The following is a 15,523-nucleotide window of genomic DNA, read 5'->3' on the forward strand; positions in this document are numbered from 1 at the left end:
GATTACAAATTGGATTTTTAATTGCTCTAACTGGTTAAGTGTAAAATTAATTTTAATGTGACGTAAGTGAAACTTTGATATAGTTGAGAAGCAATTTAAAATCCCCACTGGTTATTTTTGTTTTGGTTTCAAGCTTGTGATAACATTTTATGAAAGTTCTTTGATGCTGCACCTTTTAAGAATGCCTCCTTAAAACAAATTAAAATACTGATGTTAAGGGAAGATACTTATTTTACAAATGTTTCATTATGGAACTTAGATGAATAACTGCTGATTATTAAGTATTCCATATGTTTATATATATTAAAATGTACAATGTCTCTTTTAAAAGTAGTTCAAGAAGTACATAGAGAAAAACATTGTGAGTAATAAGTGTTTTGTCCCATCTACCTTTTGACAGGAGAATTAGATGACAGAGAACAGGCAAAGCTGGAAGTAAAAATATGGGATCCAGATAGCCCCCTTACAGACCGTCAGATTGACCAGTTTTTAGTTGTAGCACGGTAAGATTAAAATCCTCTAATAAAAAAAGAATCCTTTTCCTTTTTCTACTGATTATTTATTCCCCTTTATCGTGTTACTCAACTTGTTTACCATATTGTGAGCCCTTCTGTTTCCCACAGTTAGCTAAAAGAGAAAATCAGAACATAAACTTCTGAATATTTATTGAGTTTACCAGTACAGAAGAGAGAGAAAAAGAGAGTGAATTGTGCTAGACTGCCTGTATTTAAGACTGTAGTAGATTTTGATATTTAAATGAAGACATCATTCTGTTTTCCTATCAGAGTAATTTGAAATAGGATTTCAGTGCTAATATTTGTCTTGTACTACAGTGTTTTGAATTTCATGGTGTAATATAAAGAAGAAATAAAGAAAGTGTAAAGAAATGCAATGAATGCAAAACTTGACAGATTTGCATATAAGTTGACTAATATGCAGTGCAATTATTTCAGGTCAACGTTGAAATTAAAGTTGTGAAGTGATGCTTTTTATTAGCGAAAAAAAATTGGTCAGTTCAGTTTTATAAATTAACATATGATTATGCAAACTAATTTAAGGACCATCGAAGCCCTTGGAATTCACAAATACCTTTTTAAATAATTTCTCCACTTTACAGAGTTTTGACAGATTTTAGAAAATGTTTTTACTGGAGGATGATTCTACACTTGCACAGGAGAGCATGTTTCTCTCATTCTTCAATTCACAGTTAAGAATAGATTACAAAAGTTCTGTTTTCACTTAGAAAAATGCTAACAGGGTACTGTTGATTGTGGCTGACATAGAGATGTTTATCCTGATTTGTTCTGTCTCTGTTCTTTTTTCTAACCTGATTGCAGAGCATATTCTCAAATCTTGCTAGGCAAATAATCTTTTAATGCTGTTTCCAATTTTTGTTCTTCTTTTCTCTCCTTTTTAAAAAACAGCTCTGGAGAAGAGGAAAAACAAAAGGAGAAATTGCTTTATACTTTCCAGCTTACATGTGCAGTGAAATGAGTTGCTGATTGACTATTTTACTCTTCCAGCTTAAATGGAGTCTCAAAATCAGAGGATGAAATGTGTTGAAAGGGACCCACAAAAAAGATGGAGCCGAACTCCTGGCTCTGCATGGGACCACCCAAAATTCAAACTTGATGAGAGCACTGTCCAGATGTTCCTTCAACTCCTGCAACTCGGGGCAGTGCCCACTGCCCAGGGCAGGCTGTGCTATGCCTCCCGTTCTCTGGTGCAGAATCTTTCCCTAACTCCCAGCTGTCCCTCTCCGTCACAGCTCCATGCCATTCCCTTGGGCCCTGTTGCTGTCACAGAGAGTAGAGCTTAGCGCTGTCCCTGCACTCTGTGAAGCTGTAGCTCCATGAGGACTCCCTTCAGCTCCTCTGCTCTGGGCTGAGCAAACCCAGGGACCTCAATGCTCTTCACACACCTTGTCCTCCAGGTCCTTTACCGTCTTTGAAGCTCTCTGTTGCGTGCTCTCTAATAGCTTATGTCCTTGTATTGTGGCACTCATACCTACTCCAAATGCTGGAGGTGAGGCTGCACAAAGCAGAGTAGATAACCCTTCCTCTCACCCAGTTGGCACTGCTAGGCCTGGGGCACCCCAAAGTGCGGTTGGTCTTTTTGGCTGCCAGGGTACACGTCTGACTCATGTTCAGCTTGCCCTAAACCAGAACACTCAAATCTCTTTTCATAGTGCTGCACTCCAGTCTGTCATTCTCCAGTCTATATTGTATATCCTCGGTTGCCTTACTGCAGATGCAGAGACCAACACTTGCTGGATTGATGATTGCTCAGTCCTTTAATTTGTCAGGATCTCTCTGCAAGTCTTCTCTGCTCTTGCTTCAACAGCTCACTCTAATTTAACGTTACCTATGGATTTATTTAGTGTACTTTCAAGTTCTGTATCCTTGTCAGTGATGAAAGCATTGAAGAGAACTGGCCCCAGAATGGGACCACTAGTGACTGGCTGCCAACCTGATGTAACTGCATTTACTTTCGTCTTTTAAGCCTGACTTGCCAGTCAGTTATTCACCCATGATATTGTGTACTTGTCTAGCTGTTTGTTGGATGTTTTGTCCAGAATGATACTTTGAGTAAGAATATCAAAAGCTTTGCTGAAATCTAGGAAGATTACATCAACTTCCCATGATTAGTGGAAGGTCTTATGTCCTAAGATGAAGATTTACAAAACTGATTGTATATCTTTGCGGAGTTTGTTCATTGCCTTCACATCCCTCCACTTCCCATCTTGCAGCCACCCTGGGAAGTTTAAGTAGTATACTGTCAAGTTGAAAATGTTCTCCTCTGGAAGCAATTGTGCCAGTAGGCAATCTACTGGGAATTAATAGAAGAAAAGACCGAAATTTTAAGAGAGAATCTCTTCTTCCCCTTAGCTGTGACATCATATGCCGTGCTGTGTATGCCCTGACAAAGTTCTACATTCATGTAGAAATTGATAAACTTCACAGGATATTTTTACAGAGAGAATGAGTCTTGGTTATAGCTCCTTAACTGTAACTATCAGAGACCTTATGGTAGATGAATCACTAATCTGACTAACATCTTGTTAGAGATAGTTGCCTTATTGATGTTCTTCCACAAACTTCCACTCATCTTTGCTGCTTTTGAACTGACAGGAACACTTTCCAAGCTTCTCTATATGCTTGCTTTCACAGACTTCAAGATGGGAGTTTGTTTTTGTTAAATCAGACTTTAAAAATTCTCCTGTAATAATTAGGGCAGCTTTAAATTCAGCATATTGTGTGCTTGCAGGTAAAGGCTTTCATCATTACGCTGGACCAGTAAAAGTTGCTTGAGTATGGAATTGATATTATGGTATGATTAATCTGTTTCTGCAGACTCAGAAGATCCCTCTGCTGTATCTTCATTGCAGTTATCTGGGCATTGGCTGTACCTGTTGGGTTTCTAGTGAGATGTTATTTGTCTTTTGCCTGGAAATTGTTCTTGCAAATTTGAAATTCTGTCAATAAGAACTTTTTCCTGAGTGGTTTCTTATGTGTAATTTTGTTTAAGAGGGCATTTAAAAAAACCTTTTTGTATGATGTTTTTTAAAGGTGATTTCCCTGATGCAATGTGTGTTCCCATATGGTTTTTTTTCAGTCTGCTTTAGGTGAAAGAACATGATTTACTCTTCATGTTATAGGCAACAGCTTTTTCAGTCACTCAAGCATACTTTATTTGTTAGAAGGTGATAAAATACTTTTTCTATTTGTGTTGCCCATTTGCAAGAATGTATATATTTGGCCTTATGTATGTAGTCTGACAGGATTTGTTTAGTGTCTCAAGAGCAAAAAGCCTTTTTCCTACATTTATATATTTCATAGAACCATAGAAACACCAAGTTTTAAAAGACTTCCAAAATCAGCCAGTCCAACCATACACCTACCACCAATATTTCCCCACTAAAACACGTCCCTCAGTACAGCATCTAAACATTTCTTGAACACTTCCAGGAGTGGTGACTTCACCATCACCCTGGGCAGCCCATTCCAGTGCCTGCCCACTACTTCAGAGAAGAAATTTTTCCTAACCAATCCAACCTGAATCTCCCCTGGTGCTATTCACTCTTGTCCTTTCATTAGTTACATGAGAGAAGAGGCTGACCTCCACCTCGCCACAACTTCTTTTCACGTAGCTGTAGAGAGCAATAAGGTCACTCCCAAGTCCCCTCTTCTCCAGACTAAACAATCCCATTTCCCTCAGCTGCTTCTCATAGAATGTACGCTACAGACCCCTTCCAGCTTTGTTGCCCTTCTCTGAACACACCTCCAGGCCTTCAGTTTCTTTCTAATGAGGAGTCCAAAACTGAACACAGTACTCAAGGTCCAGCCCTCGCCAGAGCTGAGTACAGGGGGACTGTCACCTCCCTGCTCCTGCTGGCAGCACTGTTGATGATACAACCCAGGATGCCATTGGCCATTTTGGTGGCTCTGATCCTGTGGACATAGTATCCACTATATGTGATACTAGTGGATACTGGTGGGTACTAATCTAACAAAAGAAAAAAAGGAAATAAAAAAAATTCCATGTGTTTAAGTGGAATTTTTGGTGTTTCATTTTCTGCTTATTGCATTTTCTTCTTTCATTGGGTACTGCTGAGAAAAATCTGACTCCATCTTCTTCATCTCTACTGAGGTTAAATCCTCGGTTAAATCCTCTCTGAGCCTTGTCTCTAGGCTTGACAATAGCAGGAACATTTTTATTTATCTTAAAGAATAAAGGTGGGGAAAAAAAAGCAGAAAAATAATAGTTAGAGTTTGGTGGCTTAGGCTGCTTTGTCTGAACAGTGAAATTTGTTTTGCTAGCAGGTAGGTATAGGCAATGGGGTGTCATTTGGAAATGAGTACTGATGAGATTTTTTTTCTTTTTAACATTTTTAAATCACTCTTTCATGGTAGTATTATTAAAAAGTCACTTAAGGAAAAAACATAAAGGAAATGTATGGACTTTATATCAATATATACCTTATGTGTGTGTTTTCAGTGGGAAAACAAGCAAACAAACAAAAGCCAACCATAGCCAGGGTTTTCTGACTATTTTTAAAGTAAATACTTAAGTTTTCATTTTGACTGCATGGCTGGTTAATATGGAGGGCAGCATATTACTGTGTTAAGTTTTGAGACTAGGTAAATATTTAATAGTCAAATGTTCTAGAATTTCTACGCTTTTTTGGGTTGTCTGAAAAACTCAGTCCTTCAGAAATTTCCAGGAAAGTTGACCTATAATTTGATTTTGAAATACAGCTGCAGATGCCCTATCCTTTCTCCTTAAAACAGCATACTGCCTGTGCTTTATGGCATTTCTGGGATGTTTTGCTCTCACATAACCCATAGTCCAGCATAGCAATCATCATGATTATGATCTTGTCCTACTCAGTACAGCATTGGAAGTGATGTCAACCAGTACTTCAATTCTTTTTATCACTTTCTTGAAATGAACCTAGTTCTATCACATCTCTTAATTTTGACTTGATGTATACTGGGCAATGTCATCCATGTATGCTTCTACCCTTAAGTCAGCCTGGAAATTTTGTAAGCAGCTTACTGTGATAGAAACTATTTTGTAATTTTCCTAACGTGCTCTGTTTTTATTTTAGAATTACAATCAAATAAAGTAGTGTTAATTATGCAAGAAAAGAGATAAGCTAGTAGGTAGCAGCAGAAGGGAAATACAGTCATGCTGCATGTTGCTTTACTGGTTTCAGTAGTAGCAACAGAAGGATCGCAGCAAAGATTGTTAGCTACAACCCTCATCAAGGCCAGCTTGTTTAAAGGGGTTGACTGACTATCAGGATATATGTTCCCAGTAGATTGTTGGGACTAATCTGTGAACAGATACTGATTTATATATAGCCAAGTATTAAAAAAAACAAACACCAAAAACAAAAAAAAACCACCAGTGTGTAGATGTTTGTCACATATTTGCTATCACTGTAAAGAAGGAGTAAAGATTACAGAACAGTGTTTGAATATTGCTTATTAATTCCACAGCCTTTAGGAATTGAAGCAGTTAATGTCTGCAGTGTGTGAATCACTGCTGTTTAATCTTAATTGTGTCTTAAATGTTTTTGGTGGTGTACTGAAATGTGTTCAATATTAAATGTTTTGAGATTGAGGATAATATTTCAGTAACAGATGTTACCAGTTTCTCCACTGTCTGTAATAACCCACAGTGAGTAAAACTCTTGATGCTTATTATTTTGTCACTGAATATTAGGTTTGTGTTATATTTGGAGCAAATCATTTTTTCAAATATCACAGTGCTATAATGCACTTTAAGAATGTTTTTTCAACTCTAAGGGTACTGGAGTGATTTATTTTATTAATTATCTTTCTCACATATCATTACATCTTTGCTCACTTCTTCTGTGATGGGCTGAGCCCAGTCAAATTATTCTTTAGATCTTTCCTATCACCATCCGTACACACTATTCTCCATCTCTGTGCCACAAAAAGGTAGAAGTTTGGAGAAAATCATGTCCCATTTTGGTAATACTGCTATGCTCTTATTAATTGGGGTGAAGCATCAGCGTGTTCATTATTACTTTACAACTGTGACAAAAGTATGACTTTGGAGGTGCTAATGTGTTTAGTCGACTAATAGGAGTAGCCAACATGTGTTACCGAAGTGAATAAAATGTTATTAATTTCCTCACAGAATATGTTGGTGAACTATGTTTTAAAATTATACAATGGTTTGGCTTTCTAATTTTGAAAAAGTTGTCATAGTTGCAAAACACAAAGTTTTTGGCTTCTAAGGAAATAAGCTACATGAGTATTTTTCATTTGTAGATGGTTTCAAACAAGTTGTTCCTACATGTAGGATGTTACTTTTGGGGGAGAAGGTCAGAATTTTTACTGCAGTATTCAGTAGTTTGCCTTTATAAAATTAGCAAAGATCTAAAATCTTAAAGTTACAGTATGTGCCTTTTTATTTTAAAATTACACCTTGGTAGATATCGTATAGTCTGGTCTTTCAAAAAGAAGGTATAGATCTTTAAAATCTTTATGCATTTACTATCTCTACTCTTTCTCTGTTGCAGTGCGGTTGGCACGTTTGCTCGGGCATTGGACTGCAGTAGTTCTGTCAGGCAACCTAGTTTACACATGAGTGCAGCTGCTGCCTCCCGAGACATCACACTGGTAGGTGGTTTGTTAAAAACCCTACAGCTTTTCTATATCTGTGATTTCAGTAGTATGTTTCTAATCCGGAGTCTTTGTCCCCTAGATGTTTGAATTCATCTAGATACCTGTGTGGATTATTTCCATGTATATGGTAGAAAATCCTGTGCATTTTCTATAACCTGTTAGTGCTGCTATTGTAATTGTACCATAAATCACTTGGCTTCAAATGAGATCTGTTTAAACATCTTCACATGCAATCATTTTTACAGGAAACAGAGTAGTACTCGTTGCATAGAGCTCTAGTAAAATTGATGAGTAGTGTCATTTAAAATACATTGTAATAGAGCTGATTGTACCTCTGTGCCTGTAAATTTTCTAGAGTATAAGCAATAGAATTTTGTAAACAACTTCTTGAAGAAAACTATACTTAGGATATCCTTAGGATATCCTTAGGATGCTTACTCAGTTCATTGAAGTAGTCACTATGATATAAGCAACTACATCTTTTAGAAGAAGTTTAAAAGTATATTAATTACAGACCTAAGTTTATCTTTGCATATTCATGGTGGCTGAGATGACAAGATGTGCTACAGGGATTAAAAGGAAAGCAGTGTGAGAACAAAATCCTACTCTTTCATAGAAATTAGTTTCGTTTTTAGCTTCCAAAGACACCAGCAGGAGTTCGTTATTTTAAATAGTTGTGTACAGAGAGGTGTTATAGTATAGCAGGCATGTCCAACTGGTGGGCTGTGTGTGGCCCAGCACAGCTCACAATGCAGCCACCCCATGCTCCGTGCTGTAAAGGCAGAGATTCTTCCCCATCGAACAGCCTGGCTTGGTTCCAGGCACACACCCATCACTCAGCAACAACCAAACCATCAGTGTGCTATTAACACTGTCTGGGCTGAAACTAGGACACAGGGAGGGCTCAGTGTAGTGGTAAGTCATGGAAAGTGGTTGTATGCATTTTGATATGTTGGCTACACGCAGTCCTTTGAACAGCAAAAAAACATGTAGTCCTGCTTTCCATTCTGATAAAGGAATCTGTGGATAGGTTTCAAGATTTTTGGAAAAAATAATTTTTTTTTAATATATTTGTGACTCTATATTCAGTTGCAATAAATGTATTATTTGTGAATTTTCAAATGGAATCTGTAGAATTGCAATCATATGTTCAACTCAAAGAAAAATTAGATATGTCTCTTTATCAGAGTTTTATAAGAACACTCTTACCACAGAAAAACATCCCTTGCTTCACAGTCATGCCTTATTTATGCCATCAATTTCTTGCAGTATATACATTTATGAACAGCTATTTTGAAGGATGAAAGACAGGAATAGTAAAATTTCATCAACAATCTCTGACAAGCAGCTTGAGAACTTGCTAAGAACAGCAACAGTTGCAATCAAACTAAACTGATGCATTAGGTTTGCAAAAAAAAAAAAAAAAGAAAGAAAAAGAAGTCAAATATTCCACTAGTTTTATGGTTTTGTTGCTTTTTTAAAATTTATTTATTTTAATGCTTTAATAAAAATACAAACAGTTTAAATAAGTTATATTGCTTATATATTTTACAAAGGCTACTCTAGAATAATGCCTCCTATTTTATTCACCCACAATATCAGAGGCAGATGTTGGTGGCATGGCAATAGCGGTTGAACCTTCCCACCAGTTTTCTATTACATTTATTGCTGTGTAACAGGTGGCAGCAAAGGAGCAGTCTGCTAAATACTTCCATGCAGAAAAAGCTGCAATCATTGACATTCATTGACCCTTGCTGAAAGTTTCCAGAGGCCAAACAGTGGATGTGAACATAGTGAGGTGGTGGGTGGTATATTTCAGCAATGATAACAGTGACTGTGGGTGACCTCCATTGTGACCTCCACTGTTGCAGGTTTTGACAAGCATGGCATGCAGGCTCTTGTTCATCGCTGGCAAAAATGCATAGCTCATGATGGTGACTATATTGAAAAATAGTGTTCTATAGGTGAGAATTTGCTCTATCAAACAGAGTTTCCATGCTCATTGCATTTGTTGTAGTTTCCATAAAAATAGATAGGAGGCATTACTTTTGGTGTGACCTATGCTTATGCGGCCCAGAATAATTCCTCTTTACTCAGTGTGGCCCATGCAAGCCAAAAGGTTGGACACCTATGCAGTACAGTATAGAGATGATAGTAAAGAGTGTCCATTACATATCAAGTAATTGAATGTTTGAACTAGAGGACACTCAATGAAACTGTCGCTAGAAAATCTTGAATTGAGGTATTGTCTTATACAGTAAAGCACCTCTGCTATTCAGTGCCTCAAGATTTTGAAGGAACAAGAAATGCTAGCAGGAAAAAAAAAAAAAAAGATTAGAAAACTTATGGACAATGGATCCATGAGTTGATAGTAAGAGCCAGAGAGAAGCTGATCATTTAGCACTTGTAATTCCCAGGACTTACACTCTAAGTGAAATTTTCTAGTTCTGCTGACAAGGACAGAGTACTTCAATACGTGGTTGACTGATCTGATTAGTAGAATTAGTAGAAGTAGGGCACTTCTTATATTCTGGGTAAATTATATTCATTAGTATGATGAGAAAAATATTAGATTTTTTACATTTTACCATGTACCACTCAAGGGCTATTAAATGGGAAACTTAGCGTGGACTGCTGTGGTGTAGTAAAGGCAGTGGCAAAAGGTAACTTTTTCAGTAATGCTCAAGAGAGTTTGTTCTGTATTATGAAGCTGCTTTTTGTTTCATGCTTGCTGATATGGCCTTGCTGGCATAAATCTGTTCACATTTTCTATGAGTTTTTCCATCATAACAGTTCTTCCATTTGAAATTTTTTATTTTATTAATATTGCACTGGATTAAGAATTTGTAATAAATCTCTCACAGTGTACATCCTTCTTAACTGTATTCAATGGTTAAGAGAATAGATTGATTCTTATAGCAGTTTCTCTCTGTTTGAAAGTAAATGTGCAGTGCTGCTAATAAAGGGATGCATTTAACATTTGAGTGCCATATAAAAGTTTCTGCATTGCAAATGATCCATTCAATTCCATTACACTTAATGAAAGGCATATCTTATAATGAGGCACTAGAGGAACCTCCCAGATTTAATTATTGTGTCTGTCTGTTCTTTCTCATTTTCCTACCCCCACAAGCTTTTAAAACCCTCTTTTGCAATGTACTTCCTTCTAAGTTAAGAAAAGACATATTTGTCATTTTAGTAATTATTCTTTCATATTTTCCCATGTTAATTAGGAGCATATTTTGAACAGCAGTTAAAGTCAGTACAGACATTTGCAGAACTTGCGGTGGGTCTCATTTATGGTTTGGAAGGGATGTAGGTGCCTAATACTAGGACAATTAAACCATCAGTATTCTTAGTGCTGGATAACCCTTGCACCTGAAGTTTTATTAATGGAGATTCTGTACGCAGTGTCTGTGGGCTTCCAGTTTTAATTAGTTGTTCCAGTTAAAAATGACTATAAGCAATCTGATAGCATAGCTTATAAACATAAGTAAATTCAGGGTAGGTGTATGCAATTAGGAAAGGTCTTGTGAGCTTAACAGTGAGAGGCTACCTTCAATCTTTTTTATCTTGAAAATCTGGGGAAGGTAATGAGATAAGGCAGGAAATTACCAAGTTATTTAGAAAACCTTGATGAAAGACATGAAAACCATGTGAGTTTAACATCTTAGATGATAGTGTACTTTTACTTTTTGTTTGTTTGTTACAATTATACACTCTGGTGAGTGTACACAACTAAAGGTAGTGTTTCTGGTGCACCCAGACAGAGTGTTTTGTTTTAGAATGAAATCGATCTCTGAGAAGAAAGGTCTCCTGTTTCAAATTCCAAAATGTTGCAAGATGTGTACACCAGTGGTAAGTGCCCTTAAAGCAGAGGAGGTTGACAGATTCAGTTTGTGTGCTGGCTGTGGGGGGCTTGCTCTGATGAGCCCGTGCTATTTTACTATAAAGAAGGAGATCTATTCTTGGATGTCTCTTGAAAGTTAAAAAGTATGAACATATGCTTCTTGCACCAATTGTTGATGATAAGACTTTTAAATTTACTAGACTTCTGTATACGGGGCACATAAGATAATCATGTCAAAATTGTTGAATTCATAATACCCATATTCAGTTTCCAGTTTAAGTGCTATCTTGGAGACACTTCAGTCTAGTTTATTTACTCGATTACTGAAATTGCAGCTGTTTTGGGAACTGTTAGAGCTTGTTTACAATATGCCCTGCTATTCCTTTTTTTCCTGGCTCTGTCCTGCCTTTCTTGTCTTAGCGGACATCTTCTTTCTTTGTCAGTTAAATTTTGAGCTTGAAATTCCCTCTGTCTGTGTGGACAATATCTTTCCTCTGGTGAGATCCCTCATTTGTGTTGGAGAGTATGCTCTGGGCAAACTTGCTTAGGGGAGTGGCTCATGTGTTCTTCCAGTCCCTATCTGGGAGAGTCACTGACTGACAGCTCTTCCCAGCCTCCTGCTCCTTGGTTACTGTGTTCCCATTAGTTGTTTCTTGTAGTCCTCGCATCCTTGGGAAAAAGAGTTTAAAAAAAGAGAAGCTTCAGGACTTTGTCTTGGGCAATATCTTTTGGTTATTCTTGCTTTTGCTGGTGCATTTTGCTCACGGTAATGTGGGAATCTCCTTTAAGTGGAGGCTGACAGACCTGCGGAAGGCAATAGTGCTACTATAGGAACTTGTCAGTAGTCTTCTGTTCTAGAACAACCCAGTAAAGATTGTTCTTCCCACCGATTTCTCTGTCAATTTCAGCAATAGCAGAAAAAAAAACACCTTTGTAGAAGCAGTTGTTCATTTTAAGTGGAAAAATGAATGTAAAGAAAGAACAAGGATTTATTCTACTGTAATTTTTAAGAACATTGATTTCAATGATTAAATTTGGATTTAGCTTGGAAAGTTTGCAGGATATATTGCTTTTCCATGAGGGCTACAATTTAAACTTATCGTAAGAGTTCAATCTTTAAGCTTGCTTTACTTACTGCCCACATGATAAGCCAGAGATCAGTAATTTAATTCTCTAATCTGAAGATTTTGACTTTTAAACTTTAGGGTGCAGTGTTTCCATATTAGAATACTTCGTGTTAACAATGGCTTCTTCTCAAGGCTGGTGAATGTGGCTTGAACCATAAGTAAAGAGACTTATTTTAGGATAATGGTGACATTATCTCTTGCCGATTAGTCTCTTGTCTCTCATAGTTTTCAAAGAGGTATATGGAGAGCTGGAGACAGACTTTGCACCTCATAGGAGATGGCAAAAGATAAGGAGAATCATTATTTGTGTCTTGTATGCAGAAACTCAACTGGAATTTCAATGTACGCGCTATACTGACCATTCCTTCCTTGAAAAGTTTCAGTTTTCATAAGATGAATTTAGGGCTATGTGAGAGCTTGCATGCTACCCTTAGAGTTCACTGCCCAGCACGTGGCAAATCGATGACATCACACACGGACTGTACTGCACTTAATACCACTTATACCACCTTCAGCACAGAGATTTAAGGTTGTGATGGCTTTCAGGATGCTGAGTTGGAAAAGCTTTTTGCATGTTCCTCATTTTCCTTGCAGGTGGGTCTGTGAAACAACAACTTTCTTTTAATGTTCATCATAATTTGTGATTGTCCAGTGTTACCTGTAAAGTTAAGAAAGCTATAAGGTGTTTGTTTTCTTTTTCCAGTTACAGGGAAAGTGAAGTAAACCAAATACCTAATTTACCCATCTCCATTGTTTAGCAAGGGACAAAAATCTTACTTGTTTTTCTGTGTGATCATAAGGAAAACAATAACTTATTTCCTTTTTGAGAAGTGAGAATATTTAGCATAGGTATATCTGATGAGCTCTTCAGCTACTATTTAGAAGTTTTGCTAATTAAAATTGCTCCTCAGTCAATATAGGCCGTTGTCTCCACTGGGTTACTTGAAACCAATTTCTACCAAGTAAAGATTCTCCAGAAATGTTTACCGGTAATTTGCAGGAGCTAATTAACTAATGTTATTTTTAGCAAACATTTTATTAAGATGTTTCCTTTCCCAGATTAAGTAATAAAGAATTTATTTTCCTCATGTTTCACAGTGGAAATCCTATGATATCAAAATAGATTCTAAATTTAGCTTTTTGTTGATGCTTGTTGCATAGCATATAGAAAATAATATTCTGAATTTGTGTTAATTGGACTGCTGTCTAATTAAACTTTTTTTTTTTTCATTCTCTCCTTCCTAGTTTCATGCAATGGATACATTGCATAAACATAACTATGATTTGAGCAGTGCCATCAGTGTTCTAGTGCCACTTGGAGGACCTGTCTTGTGTAGAGATGAAATGGAAGAATGGTCAGCATCAGAAGCTAGTTTGTTTGAAGAGGCATTGGAAAAATATGGAAAGGACTTCAACGACATTCGACAAGACTTTGTAAGTACTGAAGTAGATTACTTCTTTATTCCCGTGACACGGGTGAGCATAACTACTTTCTGTAGGTTTTAAAGATTAACTGGAGGAGAAATTTGTGCAGCTAATATATGTAATTAATGTTTATGTTTTATCTAGATGATAGTAAATATTCTTTCTTGTTTGGAATTCTTCAGAAGGATGTTGGCAGAAAATAATCCCCTGGCCAGATAGGGCATCTCGTATGGAAGTGTGTTTTGTTCAAGAATTTTACCAGGATTTTACAGAGACCTGTAAAAGCTCTGGAAGATTGTCAGAATTTCTTCACAGTTTTGAGTGGAATTTATTAGCTATACACTTTACTCTTCTGGGTGTTTTTGGAAACTCTGAGGTTCCTTTCTATGGTTAGCAGAGAAAAAGAAGTATTCAGATAGCTTTCAAGTCCACTACAGTGAGTAACTTTGACATACCAGATATTCTGGCATTTATAAAGTTTTCCAATACCTTCTAAATAGAGATTTTTTTTTTTAATATAATTAAGCATCAGACTACAGGACAACAAAGCTTTAGTTTGCAGCAGTCTACTGCAGAGTAATGAAATAAAATGAATTCTGGCACTGATTGCTGAAATTGTTAGTAATTTGTTTACAGTTTTTTCTTGCATGTTTCTTGAAGAATCTCCTTTTTAAGAAAAAGTATTTCCTTCGTTGTACTATATCATTCAAATTGGGTTTTGTGAAAAGGGTTAGGGTAGAGGCCAAAAAAAATTGTAAAGGTTGGATTTAAGATTGAAGCTGAATGAAACATTTTCATGGCAATTTCAGCCTGAGAATTCAAATTTTATTTTTCTTTGGAGGTGTTACTAATCAATTTAGGAAAGGAAAAGTAGTACTGTATAGTACAATGTAGAAGTCCATTTAAGTTAGTGTGTGGAACACTGGGAGGAGGCTGAACACTAAGCTCTGCTGGAATGAAACAGATAATTGAATAAAAGTGGGAAGGGAAGGCCATTGTTTTTCTGGAGAGCTGACATTTTAACAGGTGTATTATATGTGCGTGCTTAATTCCTTGATTTCTAAAGGAAAAATTCACTGTTTGTCACATGAAGTTGAAAATTGCATTGTGGATCAAAGAGCTCTCAAATTTGAGAAAATATGAGTGAAAAGGAATTTTATAGAATTCTAGAACCTAAATCAATGTAAACTACATTTGGTTGTTAATTATCATGCAGATAAATGGGTCCTAAGCTGTAATTATAGAGTAGCTGACTACTATGACTTCTAACTGAATGTCTTGTAATGCATAGTATTTACCTAAGGCATTTACTATGTATTTTATTTGCTGTTTATAAGTTGTGTCCTAAAGCAACTTGTGAGGAAGGAAATCTAAGCCTTTTCTCTGTTATTTATGGAAAAGAAACTTCTGTATAATTTTAATGTGTTATTACATGTAGTTAAATTCTATTATCGATACTGTGCAAGAATATCTTGCAGAAATAGCTTTTTTTTTTTTTTTTTGTCTTAGTGTTCAAATATAACTTCTTCGTGAGATTTGAATCTATTTAAAATAGCTTAAAATCTACCTGATTTTTATCTCAGGTAGATATTTCCTGATACCCTCCCTATTTCATCAAATATTAGTTCCCAAAGCATGGGTGCTTTAATTTCCCTTGCCGTACTCCCAAAATGCAAGAGATCTAAGGATAGGGTTATGTAGCCTTAAGGGGGCGAATTAATGATTAGCCAGAGTAGAGCAGAAATGAATATGGGATAGTAATCAACTACAGTCCCTTAGTTAAAACAGGAATGGTATCTATCTTTAGTCACTTTTCTTTTAACCTTTGGAAAAATTGACATGCCATTTTTAAAGCGCTATTAGAAGATGTGTTTTACATATTACTTCATACAGTGTTGGTAACAGTGCACACAATCTTGAGATAAAATTTATGTAATTTGGAAGCTCTCCACTGCATT

The 15,523-nt window shown here is 36.4% G+C and overlaps 1 protein-coding gene across 1 annotated transcript in view; it reads left to right on the forward strand.

Annotated features, from left to right (window-relative positions):
• Window positions 1-15,523, forward strand: part of MTA3 (metastasis associated 1 family member 3) — a 591,413-nt gene that overhangs the window by 45,683 nt on the left and 530,207 nt on the right. Inside the window, exons 7-9 of the mRNA XM_085219339.1 lie at window positions 401-503; window positions 7,058-7,157; window positions 13,386-13,574. Coding sequence (XP_085075465.1) covers window positions 401-503; window positions 7,058-7,157; window positions 13,386-13,574 — 392 coding nt within the window. The remainder of the gene's footprint in view (window positions 1-400; window positions 504-7,057; window positions 7,158-13,385; window positions 13,575-15,523) is intronic.

Source organism: Meleagris gallopavo, chromosome 2, assembly GCF_905368555.1.
Source record: "Meleagris gallopavo chromosome 2, MGAL_WU_HG_1.1, whole genome shotgun sequence".
NCBI classification, from domain to species: domain Eukaryota; kingdom Metazoa; phylum Chordata; class Aves; order Galliformes; family Phasianidae; genus Meleagris; species Meleagris gallopavo.